Source organism: Epinephelus moara, chromosome 14 (assembly GCF_006386435.1).
Source record: "Epinephelus moara isolate mb chromosome 14, YSFRI_EMoa_1.0, whole genome shotgun sequence".
Taxonomy (NCBI): Eukaryota; Metazoa; Chordata; class Actinopteri; order Perciformes; family Serranidae; genus Epinephelus; species Epinephelus moara.
In genome coordinates this window covers 9,405,169-9,420,232 of record NC_065519.1, presented here as the reverse complement: position 1 = coordinate 9,420,232, position 15,064 = coordinate 9,405,169, and the positions used below count along the sequence as shown (strand labels likewise).

Genomic DNA, 15,064 nt, shown 5'->3' with positions numbered 1-15,064 from the left:
GCGCAGCGTTGCCCGCGGAGGAGGCGTTCCATTGACTCTGATTGGCTGAGTGTCCCCGTGCACCAACGGTCAGCATATTTAACATTCCGGTCTGTATTCCGGCACCTTTAACTTCTCCTCCTCCTCTTGTTCCTGTCATATGTCTGCACTTTCGCTTTATTGTTTTACTGTCAGCTGTGTGCTTGATCATGTGAGAGTCACCGCGTCTCCTGGATAGTTTCGCTTCACTAGACAAAGGGAGTTTTGATCTAAAATGGGGGTTTTAACGGTTTCTTTCCTGTTATCGATGGTGCTGATCAGCACCTGCAGAGCTAAATATGAGCCCACCTGGGAATCCATCGACTCCAGGCCGCTGCCGGACTGGTACGATCAGGCCAAGTTTGGCATCTTCATACACTGGGGGGTCTTCTCTGTCCCCAGCTTCGGCAGTGAGTGGTTCTGGTGAGTTTTGATTCCCTATATCTATCTCAATACCCATTTTAATGACACTGTTTTAACCTGAAGGTCAAGCAGCTCTAGTACATGCACTACCTTGTAAAGTTAGTTAATATCATCTACAGTAATCATCTAATTACAGTCCTACAATATGACTCAGTGGGAGATCCAGTTCCATGGCTATCTGTGCCTGACAAATGACCTGCTTCTGGCTCTCAATCTGGGTGTAAAATCCAAACCAACCTAAAACTGATGCAAAAAAAAAGTTGATATAAATGCAAAAGAAAGCCAGGACAACACAGTCATATCAGAAATACTACATTATCACCTCCCCAATGGCCACATGGTGGTCTTTGTATTTCTCTATAATGGGTAGAGCAGCATCTAGATCTTCACCATAACGAGACAGCTGCAGACATACACCCAAATTACAGACAAACATCACATTTTCTCAGTTAGGGTCATGGGCTTTGTTCCCCTATTTCTGTTTCAGTTCCTATTTTAATGACACGGTTTCAAGTTTAGGTCAAGAAGAGTTTACGATAATGTTTTGATAATGTTGGGGAGTAGTGAACATGTCAGTAAACTAGTAGTTTAACTACATTTTGCAAAAGCCAACTGGTAGTTCAACTACTTTCATGTTTTCATAGTGATTCAAGTAGTTAATTTGCTTTGTATGATATTTTTTTTTCTGCAGTTAACCAGTGAAACTATAATAAATGGCTATAAAAGAAGAGTTTTTATATGCCATTGCTTCTCTACTGTAATTAAACCCCTTTGACCAACCCCGTAACTTCTCAAGGCTGTTCCAGGAAGCTGGATTGTCAGCTCACCTGTGACAAAATATTTGGCTACAGTTTTTAATGTTTTGAATCTGAATTTGTGAAACTAACTAAAGCAACATTACAGCAGCAAAGGGATAGCGCAAACAGGAGGCATCGGAGGAAAAAAATACAAAGCAATATATAAGTACATAAAAGAGTAAACTGGACAAAAACAAAGAGCAGTACGATAAGCAAACAGTATAAAAACACAAAACAATATTATGAGAGACAGACTGAATGGCTGATTTCACATTATTGCCTGATGGAAGTATTGATATTGTACAGTTTAACAATACTGATGTTGCACCTGATTGATTGTAAGCAGTAAAAAATACAAGCAAGATATAATAATAATAATAATAAATATACAGGCTTAGTGTGGCAGAATTTACATTACTGCATGTAAGAAGTGTAGATATTTCACAGTTAGTAGATGCTGCACAAGTGATTCATTGTCCGTAGTTGTAGTATTTGTGGTCCACTAACTACTGAGTAATAAGTAGAAGTTGTTGCATGATATTTTAGAAGTTAACAGGCTAAGTGAGTAATCCTGCTTGGTGCAAAACCCCCACCTGTACCCTAGTTTCTGAAGTCAGGTGTCTGACTGATGCACATTGTCTTCAAACCAGAGCTGACACATTCCTCACATTTTACCATGAGTAGTGGGATATGTTGTTGTTTTTATTTATATATGACCTGTAGACAAGTAGGCACTTTCTGCAATAATTCCAGTCTAGTGGCTTTTTGTTTTATATTTTGTTAATCTCATAGCAATCAAATTGTCAGTTTGGTAATTTTTTACAAAGTAGTTTGAGCTAGTTTTTCTAAGTAGCTTTAGCTGACCAAACTAGATTTCGCCCTGGGGTAGCGTTGCTCTGGTTTTACTTGTTTCAGTGTGAGGTAACTAGTGGCTTGTAAAGCTATAATTTTAAAGTAGCTTCCTGAATACAATGAAGTCTGCAGCTGACATCCGTGCAATGTAGTTACACACAAACTGAAAAATCTCACCACAAGTTCAGGGTCCATTCACAGGGTGTCTACAGATATGTTAAATTTAAGATTATTTTTTAAACCTTTTAAATACAACCTTATATGAAATTTAAGACCAAGCCTGCCTGCAATGAAAATACTTATTATATATATAATGCTGCAAGGTGAGTGTGTTTGCTGATCCTGTGAGTTATCTATCTCCTTTAACTTTAGCTTATATTGGAGTTATGCTATGTAGCGTGTGAAATAGAGTATGGTGAATGTGCTAGGAAAGGTAGTATCAGCACTGTTTCTACCTGGAGCTCGCATGTTCAGAGCCTGGGTTTGGTTGAAGGTGGCAGTGCTGTTTGGGCTGAGAAAGCCATGTGTAAGTAAGGTAAAGGAGGTTATTGGGTTGGTGCGGGGAGCAGTGAGACCTGGCATTAGGGGAGTGTCTCTGGGACGCCAGAGACAGCCTTATCATAGGGCTTAGGAGGTTATTCACTGAGTGCTGATCCTCACTTCTTGTGTTTATTTAAAAAAATGTGAAGCAGGTAATGTGACAGAAAATATTTAAGACCCATTAAATCCAAATTTAGGACAATTTAAGACTTTTTAAGGACCTGTAGACACCCTGATTTAGTAGCACTTCTGGAACTTGAGGTCATATTTCCTCTTTTTTTTCTGAGCACCTTCAAGAGAATTTTGTCCATGTTAACCTCACATCTGATCGTCTCCTGAGGATGTTCACGTGGTATGACCAAAAGCTCCTTAACAGTAACTTAACAGTCCTTGTGGTGAGATACACAACTTTTACCTTAACAGTGCGATAAGTCCTTGAAGTGCTCAGAAAAAGTGGAAATACACAAATGCAAGGACACTGGGCAAACAAACTCCATCTGCTGATGATGATCATGCAATAAAAGCTCCATAAGAGCCACCTTAAATAACTGGGGTCATTGTAGAGTTATTATAACACGTCATGGTTCAATGTGTTCACCCATATCAAGTTATTTAGTATATTACATGTCATTACTAACTAGGAAGTAAATCAATACCGAGGCTTTAATTGTGTATTATTTTCTCAACAAGCTTCATCCCCTTTATCAACAGTTTTAAGGTTTGCTACATCAACCTTAAATATAAACTGCAATTATTGTTTGACATACAGTAAATATAAATGTATTGTGCCATCATAGAATAAGACTGCTCACCTTCATTAAGTGGCTTGTCTTCCTTCAGCCTGTTTTGTGTTTGTTTTCTGTTGCAGGTATTACTGGCAGAAGCAAAAACTGAAGCCATTTGTTGAGTTCATGCAGAAGAATTATCCTCCAGACTTCAAGTATCAAGACTTTGCACCGCACTTCACTGCTGAGTTCTTCAATGCCAAAGAGTGGGCGGACATCTTTGCTGCATCAGGGGCAAAATACATTGTCCTGACCACAAAACATCATGAAGGTACAGGACATGATCTACTTCCTGTCTCTTAGTATTCTAATTGTTTAAGTTCTTTACAGTAACAAAAGATCATTTTAAGGAGCTAAAACAAGAATACAGTTCCACATATTTGGAGTATGCGTGTCATGCTGCATTCTTTCAGCCGTGCAGAAGACATACTGTTTTACCTGTTTTTCAGGTTTCACACTTTGGGGCTCAAAAAACTCCTGGAACTGGAACGCAGTGGATGTTGGACCAAAGAGAGATCTGGTGGATGAGGTGGCGAGTGCCGTCCGTACTCACAGTGACCTGCGTTTAGGGCTATATCACTCTCTCTTTGAGTGGTTTAACCCGCTCTTTGAACAGGACGCTGCTAACGTCTTCACTACAAACTACTTCCCCACCACTAAAACTCTACCCGAGCTCTATGAGCTCATTGCCAAGTACAAACCAGAGATCCTGTGGTCTGATGGGGACGGCAACGCACCTGACAAGTACTGGAACAGCACAGGTTTCTTAGCCTGGCTCTATAATGACAGGTAATTAAGTTAAGTCATACAATTAGTGTGTGTTAGATTTAACATTTACACAGCCAGTGTGACATTTACCTGCATGTCTTCACAGTCCTGTGCGAGACACGGTGGTGACGAATGATCGCTGGGGCTACGGCTCCATCTGCAAGCATGGTGGATATTACACCTGTGCTGATCGCTACCAGCCGGGACACCTGCTCAAACACAAGTGGGAAAACTGCATGACCATCGACAAAGGGTCCTGGGGTTACAGACGCAACGCTCATCTCAGCGACTACCTCACCATCGAGGAGCTTGTATCGGTGAGACCAAGATCTCCTTTATCTGTAAACTGTTTTATTAGCTTGAAAAAATCAATATGCATGATTTAATGACATATATATATATATTGAGGATTATGCATAAAGGAACACTGTGTAAGATTTAGAGGGATTTTGTGGCATCTAGCTGTGAGGATTGCAGATTGCAACCAGCTGAAACTTCTCCCCAGCAAGAAATCCTTCAGCGTTCTTTGTTCAGGAAGTTTTAACCATGAGCCAAATTATCCATCGAGGTCTCCCCCTCTCCCAAACAAACAGGACCAGTGATTAAAACTGCTATAAACACTGAATAAAGCAGTTTTATGTTAAAAATCAGTGTTTCTCAGAGGCTGTTTGACATGTCGCAGACAAGCTGCTGGTCGAGGACCTGCACCTGTGTGCTCACCTTTTTTATCTGATCACTGAAGATCCAGATGTTCAGGAGGTTTTTACCATGAGCCACATTATCTGCAGAGTCTCTCTCAAAACAAACAGACCTGATCTTGCCATTAAAAACGTAAACTGAAACTGTAAACTCTCTCCGTCTCTCTGATAGTTTTAGTCCTGTACACTCTGGGGGAACAGCGCCCTCCAGCTGTAAAGAAACATTTGTGCAGTAAAGCCACACAGTCTGTTCAACAAAATCCAACCTGGTGTTTCAGACCCTGGTGGAGACTGTGTCCTGTGGGGGAAACCTGCTGATGAACATCGGTCCGACACACGATGGACGGATCATTCCCATCTTTGAGGAGCGCCTGAGGCAGATGGGTCAGTGGCTGAAGGTCAACGGAGAGGCCATCTACAACACAACAGCATGGCGGGTTCAGAAAGATAACGTCACTGCCAGTGTCTGGTGGGTCTCTTGTTTGTGTGTATATGTGGTTTACAGTGCGTACGCAAGCTTTTTAAGGAAATTTATAGTACAGATACTTTTTTTTTTTTTTCCCCCCCTTAGCTTTTTGTTCTTCATGTTTGGATGAAAAATCCCTTCATTCTTAAACAGAATGTGAAGGGAGGATTTTTTATTTTTTTCCCCCGCGCTATATTGGGTGTTTCTTTGCAGTTAATTTTGCCAAAAGTTTTTAAGTAAAATTCGTGTATTATGTACCTACTGTTTAGTGAGTGAGTGAGTAGCATGTGATTTTACAAATGATGATGAAGACATTTTATATTGGATTGTTGGTATGAGGTTGCCAGGTTGCCTGGTCACCTGGGGTCTTATTTATAAACATTGCGTATGCACAAAACGAGGCCTGAAAGAGGTTTACGCCACTTCCCACGCAAAAGTTGTGATCTATAAAAACAGACTTAATGGGAGAAACTTTGAACCATGCTTAGAGACATTTTAGAGACAGGAAATTGGCGACGCAGATGGTGAGGTAAAAGCCTGATTGTAGAAATTGTCGAATATTTTTGGTGCATGCCGTATGTACATTTTTAGTATGGAACTTACGCATCACTTTATGATTGAGACCCCAGGACACCTCCATCTTGGCTAACTTTACATGAAAGTTATACTATGCAGGATTTTCCTTTAAAACAATGTAGAGACTCATACAGTAGTTATCCCTCTCAATCACCATTTATGAGCCACTAGAAGTGTGTGGTGGTGTGATCCTGCCCTCTACCTGTCTTCTGCTATGTTTGGGATATTCCTGGCCATGTAGCCCCCAGACAATTACAGCCACAGGTAAGGTGAGGACTTAGTAGCTGCATGCATCTAAGAGGAAGCTACAAAACTGGTGGATACAGTGCTGAAAAACACAAATATAGCTTGAGGAAATGCCAAGCGAACAAAGCTCATTCCAAATTGTGAGTGAATCTGTGGACGTTCACTTGAAAGAGAGGATGGGGATGAAGAGCAATGCAGAGTTGGCCTGTTTTCCAGCAGTTAGCTTGCTAAAGTATGGGCTTTTTCATCACAACAAATATTGACATTCCTACAGTAGTAAAGTGGATTGCAGAGTACATACAAGGAGTGTAAATGTTGTGTTTACAAACAGTAACTGACATTTCCTGCATAGTACACCTTTAAGGACCACATTACAAACAACAGTTTGACTTACATTGTGTCATTGTTGACATATCTGTAGCTGTGTGTGATTTAACGTCCTCACTCTCAAGTCAAACAAACTATAGTGTAATAAGATCAGATATTGTTAATGGTATTTTTAAGCTCATATAGAAGCCTGTGTCATTGATAATAATTCTATGTATATCTTGACAGGTACACCTTCAGACCACAGGAAAAGAGCATCTATGCCACTTTACTGAAGTGGCCCACTGATGGATCTGTGATTCTCAATGAACCTCTGGCAACACAAGCACAGACTCAGGTAAGATCAAAGCCAGAGGGATAAATCAGTCAAGCTGCCGATATATAATGTACAGACGGGTGACAGATTAAAGGACAAACCTGAATAAATGAGTAGGATGACAGGGTGACAGGATGACAATGTCCCCATTCACAGGGAACAGGGGGTCACTGAATGGTTTGATGAGAATTAAAATGATGTGAATCATACGCTAAGGCCTTCACAGTCACTAGATCTCAACCCAGTCAAACACTTCGGGGAGATTTGGGTCTGACGTGTTGGACAGCTCTCTCCACCACCATCAAAACACCAAATGAGGGAATATATTTTGGAAGGATAGTGTTCATCTCTCCAGCAGAGTTACAGAAACCTTTTTTACAGACTGTAGTGTAGCTGTGGTCAGAGTAGAACCACCATCGTGAGCAGAAAAACAAAGACCTGCCAGTTTTTAATTAAAGGCTCAAAATATTGGTCTAACTCCACTAGAAGGTCCAATAACTGCACTGCATCCTGGGAAATGAGGTTGACTCACTGTTCACACAGCACCTCTCTCTTTCTCTCCCCTTCCCCTCTCTTTCTGTCAACCTTGTTGCTTTTGTCCTAAAAAAGGTGGTGCTTCTCGGTCACGGGCCTCTGCAGTGGGAGCCTGTGAAGCCCAGCGGGCTGCGGGTGCTCCTGCCCCAGCTGTCCTTCAGCCAGATGCCCTGCCAGTGGGCCTGGACTCTGAGGCTGACAGGTGCCACTTAGAGGGAAACCAGAGGCAGGTGAAGAGGAACTGACAGCGCTGCAGTCCAGGAGGACGACCCAGGGTTTTAATGTTGAAATCACTGAACTATAAAATGTACTGTACTGTCTGCCAGCTGCACTATTACATTAAAAATGGTCTTTTTTAAAATACTAACACAGGGCAATCAAAAATAAACACTAGTACATGATTATTGTTTTTGATTTGGGAAACTTTGACGATTAAAGTCTTATATTGTAGCTCTGGTGGTGGAAAGTAAACATGTACATTTACCCATGTTCTTTACTGAAGTACAGTTTTTAGGTATTTAACGTGAGTATTTCCATTTGATGTACCTTTAACTTCTACTCCGCCACATTTTGGAAGCCAATATTGTACTTTTTACTTCACTTTTTACTCCACACATTCATCAGTTACTCTGCAGAGTCAGGTTATTAAACAAAATATAAATCAAATAATAAATTGTAATGTCTTATGGATTATCAAATAGTTGAAAATGATGCTTAAACATGAATGCATCATTAATACCTATCCAATAATATAATTTACACTATTATACATAGAGTACTTTTACTTTTGGTACTTTGAGTATATTTTGATGCTCATACTTTGCTTTTACCTAAGTAAGAGTTTAAATGCAGGGATTTTATTTGTAATATTTTACAATTTAACTCTGTGGAATTGCTACTGTTACTTCAGTAAATAATCCTAGTATTTTTACACCGCTGTCTGGCTCAGAGTTTCCGAACTTTGGGACATAAAAGTCATTTTTAGGTTGTGTTAAGGTCGACCTACAGCCTGTATGCAATGATCAACATGTGACCTCTTTACATCAGAACTGTGAAATATGTCATCTTGTGATTTTTGGCTAGTTTTTCTGCACTGTTGTGGTTTTTGTTAAGCCTACATGTTTTTATGTGATTTTTTTTAAGTAAATCTGCAGCATTTATCAAAGTGGAAGTGAATGTTTTATATATGACGGGATGATTTAATAAAATAAATTAAGCCTTCAAGCACAATCTTTTTTTAAAGTCTAATTTTTGCATGAAAATATACAGAATATCCCCCCAAATAAATCACGTTATCTTTATAACTTTTGGTTGTACCAGCTTGACTTCTGCACTCCTGGATTACCTCAGGTATTGTGTCCTATTAGCGCCCCCTGCTGCTCACATCTGTAATGACACCTCGGCCTTGCGTGACATTTTTAAGCACGCTGACGGCGCAAAATTGATCTCTACTCTACACCCCAGCTGTGCACAGACGACCCAGGAAAACACGGCTCCCTGTCATGCATGAGGAGAATGTCGGGGAAATGAAAGTATCTGCAGGCTGCACGGTGACCGGTAAGCCTCCGCTCCCCGCCGCTTCACACCGTGTTAATAAGCCGTGATTATATGCACCTTGTTCTCCGGGTGACAACAGAAATAGGTGTATTTGTCACCCAAGATGGTGAGTCCGGTGCAAGGCAGGTCTCACTGTTGTGTCTGCTCTCTGCTGCACGCCTTTAAGGTGGGAGGTCCCTGCTCTGCAAATGTTCCATGACGTGCAGATGGGGGGTTCACAAGGGGTTCTCACGTCCGTGCATTTCCCCCCTTCAGCAGGCTTTCCCCAGCCTGGGTACCCGCACATGACAGCTGATCCCCTAAACAACAACAACAACAACAAAGATGTGAGGATGCAAATCATGTGAGGACAAATGCACGGGGGATTGGACACGCAGCAGGGCTGAACACATTTAATAAAAGGAGGCGATTTCAGGTCGTTTTCCACATTCAGCTCACAGATTTATTCCGTGTTCATGTTTGTGAATTGAAAGTGAACAGAAAACTAAAGTTTGAAGCCAAAATATCATTATTTTGTCACATAAAAATCTTTGACACAAAGGTGGGGCTGAATACAATAATATATGTTGACTTTAAGGGGAATTTTATCATAAGGATTGAAATATGGACAGGTTAACTATCCAAATTGTAGGAAATGTAATTTTTTTTTAAATATGAGTAATGTGGTGTTACAGAGATGCTTTGGCCTACAAATCATGTTACAGACATAAGAGAAAATGCTTGTGTGGTACAGACCACAACAAAAATTACATCATCAGTATTAAATACAAACATTTACAGTTTAAATAAAATGCAAAAATTACCATTCCCTCTAAAATTGTGATTCATATTGCAATATCTGCCAAAAAAGTTGCAATAAAATTTTTCTGCATATTATGGAACCTTAATCAGGACGTAGTTTTGTAAAGGTATGTCGCCCAAATTAATGCTTTTAAGAAAAGTGCAATTAAAAACTAACAAAATTATTATCTATAGTTTTTTGTGCTAGTGTAGGGCTGCAGCTAGTGATAATTTTCATTTAAGATTAATCTGTTGAGTCGTTTCTTGATTAACTGATTATGCGTTTGCACCATTAAATTAAAAAAAAAAAAATCCAAAAGATGTAGCTAACATGTTCAAGTTGCTTGTTTTGTACAAAGTCCCAAACTCAAAACTCTTTAGTTTAATATCATATCAGACTAATCCATTAATGTGCATTTTATTAAATGATTAAAAGAGTTTTGTCTGACCGTTGGTATAAAACCCTAAAATAGATATAGATTATTATTATCATATAAGAAAAGCAACCAAAAAAAGCAAAAAGTCACATTTGAAAAGCTGGAACTATGAGATTTTTTGGCATTTTTGCTTAATAAAAATGACTTAAAGGAACAGTGTGTGGGATTTAGTGCCATCTAGAGGTGAGGATTGCACACTGCAACCAGCTGAAACTTCTCCCATGTGCCAAGTGTGACACCTGGTTAGGATTCTTTCAGTGTTCTTCGTTCAGGAGGTTTTTACTGGGAGTTTAAGTATCCACAGAGGTCTCTTCCTCCCCAAAACAGATGGGCCTGGTGATTTAATCTGGTAAAAACACTGAATAAAGCAGTTTCACGCTACAAATGCTCGTCGCGGAGAAGCTGCTAACTACAGTGGCTGACACGATAACACAAAATGGGAATGTTTGTCCGTTCTGGGCTACTGTAGAAACATGGCGGTGCAACATGGTGGACTCTAAGGATGAGGACCCTCTCCTTAGGCAGTTATAAACAACTCTAAGGTAACAAAAACACAATTCTTATTTTCAGGTGATTATACACTAAAGAAAATACTGTTATATTCCATTTCTAACAATATGTCCCCCTAAATCCTACACACTGGACCTTTAAATGATTCTTGATTATCAAAATAGTTGCTGATAGTACAGTTTATAAACATATTGTAGGAGTTAAACAGTGTGTGTTGCATTGAACCTCAGTTTCACATTTAATTAAACATACATCTGTCATACTGTGACCCATACATGACCTAAATGAAAGCAGCATTTTGAATCATAGACCCAGACATGCCTTTTCTTTATATATGATTTAATGCTAATACACACACACACACACACACACACACACAGTAAGCAGCTCTATTTTAATGCCTAGCAGCATATGAAGTATAACCTGTAACACTGTATGATCACATATTGACGCACTGCGTGGCTGAAGCCTGTTTTTTCTCCACTCACTCCTGCAGTCTTGGTGCTGTAATCTGTGGTAGTAATTATATATGTAGACAGGAACCGGGGAAAAAAAAAACTGGCTACAGACGTTGGCATGGTTGCCATGGAAACACACAATCATGTCAAGATTATTTTCAGGTACTGCTGTGATAATGGCATAAAGTACGGCTGGTTTGAGAGAGCTGACGGATAAATGAAACGATGGTGGACTGATCAAAGAGTGAATGAATTAATGATGAGGTGAGAAGTGAAGACTTCTCAGGACAGAGGTTTTTATGGAGTATTTACTGGTGTGTGTATCAGCTGTTTGTTCAACCTGCGGTGTTCAGTGTCCCCTGTAAGTGATATCTCAGTCAGTCATATGACAGCCACTACAGCCAGCAGGGAGGAAAGCCTCATTCCTTCCATTCATAAACCTCCCCCCCCTTCTCTCCCTCTCTCTGTGTTGTCCCCTCTGTCCCCCCCGCTCCTCCCATCTGTTTTACCACTAATATCATTAGAGGCCTGCTAGTAGTCGAGTGCCTGTGTGGCATTCAATCACATGCAAATTTGTGGCAGATTTGAGCCGGTCAGCAGAGCCGCGGCGTAGCTTTAGATGGTGGAAATGCCAAGCAGTGTGGAACATCCTGGGGGACAGACCATTATATTTATAGAGATGGGCGACTTGACCTTCACTGCACATTGAGTATCAGCCATTTTAGTGCCGCTCCTCTAGATACTGAATACAGCATAATGGATCTCAGCTGCACTGCAGTTAGTTAGCTTCAACTTCATCTTCGGCTTGTTAGGGGCTAATAATAGCTCTCTGCAATTCCATACTGTGGACGGACTCTGTCAATACACAGTCTCTGCATTCACTGCTTTTTTGGCACACAGCGAGATGCAGTTTTCAAAGGGAAATGCACTGTGAAATTACAGTTGTGCCGTGCAGGAAATAAAGGCTTTCCCATTTGGGTAGGGTTCTGAACTCAGAGGTGAAGTTCAGCTATAAGTGGTTACATAAGTTTAAAGCCGTTGTTCTGCAGCGTAAGCTTTATGTTAAGAGAAAGACCTCTGTTAAATACGCCTCAGCTGCAGCCCAAAGCCAAGGACTCCTATTCATAGAGGCACCCAGTTGTTCTCACCCAATGGCACCGAGTGAAACCGAGGAGGATGGTCAAAGCGGGTGAGGTATTTATAGTTGTGTAAATTATATTGTGTTGAAAGGCCAAAGTTTCACACAAGTCAATTTTATCTAAACAGCCCAATATCACACGTTAGCCTCAGGGGGCTTTACAGTCAGTACAGCAGACGACACCCTCTGGCCTTTTCAACCATCGCTTCGGATGAAGAAAGATTCAACATTATTGACTAAAGTGACCATAAATCCATTAAAATCAAAGGAAAGGCTCGGCTTGTTGTATTCAGAGCAGCTTCTAAAGAAATTGTGATGGATGGACAGATTTTAGCAGGTATCTAACCATCACTTAAAACTAAAAATTCAGTTGTCTTGTTTTACCTGTGGCTGGTCCAGGTGGTGCTCAGGCAGACTATTTATATACTGTAGTTTAATCTAAAATCACATATGTTTCATATTTAAAATCTTTATCTGCAGAGTAACTGCACCAGTCAAATACATGTGATGGAGCAAAAAGCTATTATGTGTCAATCTGAAATTACAAAATGCAAACAGCAATACTCAGTACCTATAAATCACAGTAAGTAAATGTACTTACAGTAGCAGTGGTCGAAGCACTCAAATCCTTTCACTAAGTAAAAGTACCCACATATCATTGTATAACTGCATTACTGAGCCAGTTTGCTGACTTTAATGATGCTTTCCTACAACAGTTATGCTACATGTTAGCATTTAGCAGAGGTGAGACCAAGTCATAAATAAGTCTCAAGTCTGTGCACTCAAGTCCTGAGTCCTAAACTTTGAGTTTGGAGTCCTAAACAAGTCATAACGCGCTCCACACCAAATGTACTGCCATTTTAACAGCGTAATATCAAGTTAAATGAATCATGAATGTTTTTTTAAAAAGTGAATTTATTTGTTAAAACAAGTTTGTTGGAAGTTGTCGTGTCTGTAATTTTCGACCCACATGTTTTGCAAACTGTAATTTGTTTTTGTTGACCATCAAGAAGTTTTTGTATTTGAACAAATTTTTCTTTGGTATGATTTTTTCCAACTGCTGCTTATTAACATAATGTTAGTTCTTTATGGTTTTCTCCTGCAACTTGACTGGATTAGTCAGATTGGTGACACAAGTGTCGACTTGCTGCAAATGAAATAGTGTTAATGCTAGCAGATTCAGGAAATAGCACACTTTTTAAATAAACTTGCTTGGGGGAAAGTATCAAGTATTGTCTAGTCAAAAGGCTCAAGTCAAAATGAAGTCATGAGTCATTGGTGTTAAAGTCCAACTTGAGTTGCAAGTCTTTTTGATTTTGTCAAGTCAAAAGGCCCAGATACACCAAACTGACATCCAAGAACTAGTGGTGAAAAAGGCCGACTGTTGCCTCACCTCACGCCACCTGTAACTCAGCCAAAAAGTTGCACTTGAACACACCGCAAAGACTACAACCCAGACATGCATCCTGCACCTGCGTGAGAAGAAATAACTCCCCATACCAATAGGTGGCAGTAGTCTGTATTTGTCATCCAAAGAGAGACACCAGAAGCCTGACAGGACAGATTGAAGATGCTAGTTAGCCAGTTAGCACATTAACAACACAACCCAATGTTGAAAAAAACGTGCTAGCAAACAATAACACAAACAATTACGAACCTTTTCTGCTTAAAATGTCAATGGCTAGAAAAATAATATTATCTAATATAACACATTTGTTTGGGTCTCACTCCCTCTTGACTTAAGTTGTTTGTTTGCTTTCCTCACTTCCTGTTTCTCTTCTTGTGCACCGAGTTGAACTGCCAATCACTCCGCAGCTGATTCAACATGCTGAATTGACTGAAAAACAGTCGACAAGGGCCGACTAGTACCAATGGTGCGGGACATACCACAAAAACTAGGCTGAAAGACACTAGCAAATGGTTAGCTTGGTGTGTCAGGACGCTAAAATCATCAAATTTGTGACTCGAGAATAACTCGATTTTACGTCATGTGACTCGAGTCCACATCTCTGGCATTTAATTGTAGTCTGACAAAAGTTACACTCTTGCTTGAATATGTAAGTAGCAATTTGAAGGTGTAGAGAGTCGCAATGGAGCTTATTTCAACTACTTTATACAGTACAATGTTACATAGTGCAATCTTAAACTATTGTGATTCTTAAAAGCTCATTATACAGTTTGTAAAATATCTAAAAAGTAACTGTTATTTTAGCTGTTAAATGAGGTGGTATTAAAAAAAAGTACTACAAAATGAAAAGACTCAATGTACAAATACCTTGTAAAGTGAACTTAGTCAATGTATTTGAGGCAATGTACTTGTTTCCAAATGTGTTAGTTGCCTCTGCGGGTCATTTCTTCCTGTGAGTGCTGTCCACAGAAATCTGAAATAACTTGTTGATCAGGAAACATCAGAGGTTTTGTGCTGTGTAAACAGAAGAAATCACATAAGATTATGTAAGAAGCGACAACCGAAAACAAAATTAACAACTTAATAATGTCACTGAAATGTGATGCTATGTATAATATTCTTAATGATGCAGTTAGTCTCAATTTTTAATATAATAAAACTATTTACTTGACAGTCTTCTGTTGAAAATAACAATACAGTCTGTGGCTTTGGGCTCATAGAAATAGTGTCAATACAGCATTCACCTTTTTAGTCATGTAACGAGGAAGTATTTACTGAGAAGAAGTTAATGTAGAGGCTGTAATAGCACCATGTCACACTGAACTCATACATCTGATTCACAGGATGAGGTTTGCAGCTGCACATAATCTGCAGTATTGTCCTAGTTTTTTTGCCGTGTTAATGACACCCTCATCACGACTCTCTCCATT

At 39.8% G+C, this 15,064-nt stretch overlaps 1 protein-coding gene across 1 annotated transcript; it reads left to right on the top strand.

The window, feature by feature from the left end:
- The first annotated feature begins 105 nt into the window (after positions 1-105).
- On the top strand, positions 106-8,576 carry fuca2 (alpha-L-fucosidase 2). Its single transcript, XM_050062638.1, has 7 exons — positions 106-441; positions 3,499-3,686; positions 3,865-4,204; positions 4,290-4,500; positions 5,160-5,350; positions 6,725-6,833; positions 7,422-8,576. The coding sequence occupies exons 1-7, from the start codon at positions 254-256 to the stop codon at positions 7,557-7,559; spliced, it is 1,365 nt and encodes a 454-aa protein (XP_049918595.1). The 5' UTR covers positions 106-253; the 3' UTR covers positions 7,560-8,576.
- Positions 8,577-15,064: the final 6,488 nt, after the last annotated feature.

Coding starts and splice junctions, on each gene's coding strand:
- fuca2 (XM_050062638.1), top strand. CDS start 254: ATGGGGGTTTTAACGGTTTCTTTCCTGTTATCGATGGTGCTGATCAGC. Junction 5,351..6,724: donor AACGTCACTGCCAGTGTCTG/GTGGGTCTCTTG, acceptor ATATCTTGACAG/GTACACCTTCAGACCACAGG. Junction 6,834..7,421: donor CAACACAAGCACAGACTCAG/GTAAGATCAAAG, acceptor GTCCTAAAAAAG/GTGGTGCTTCTCGGTCACGG.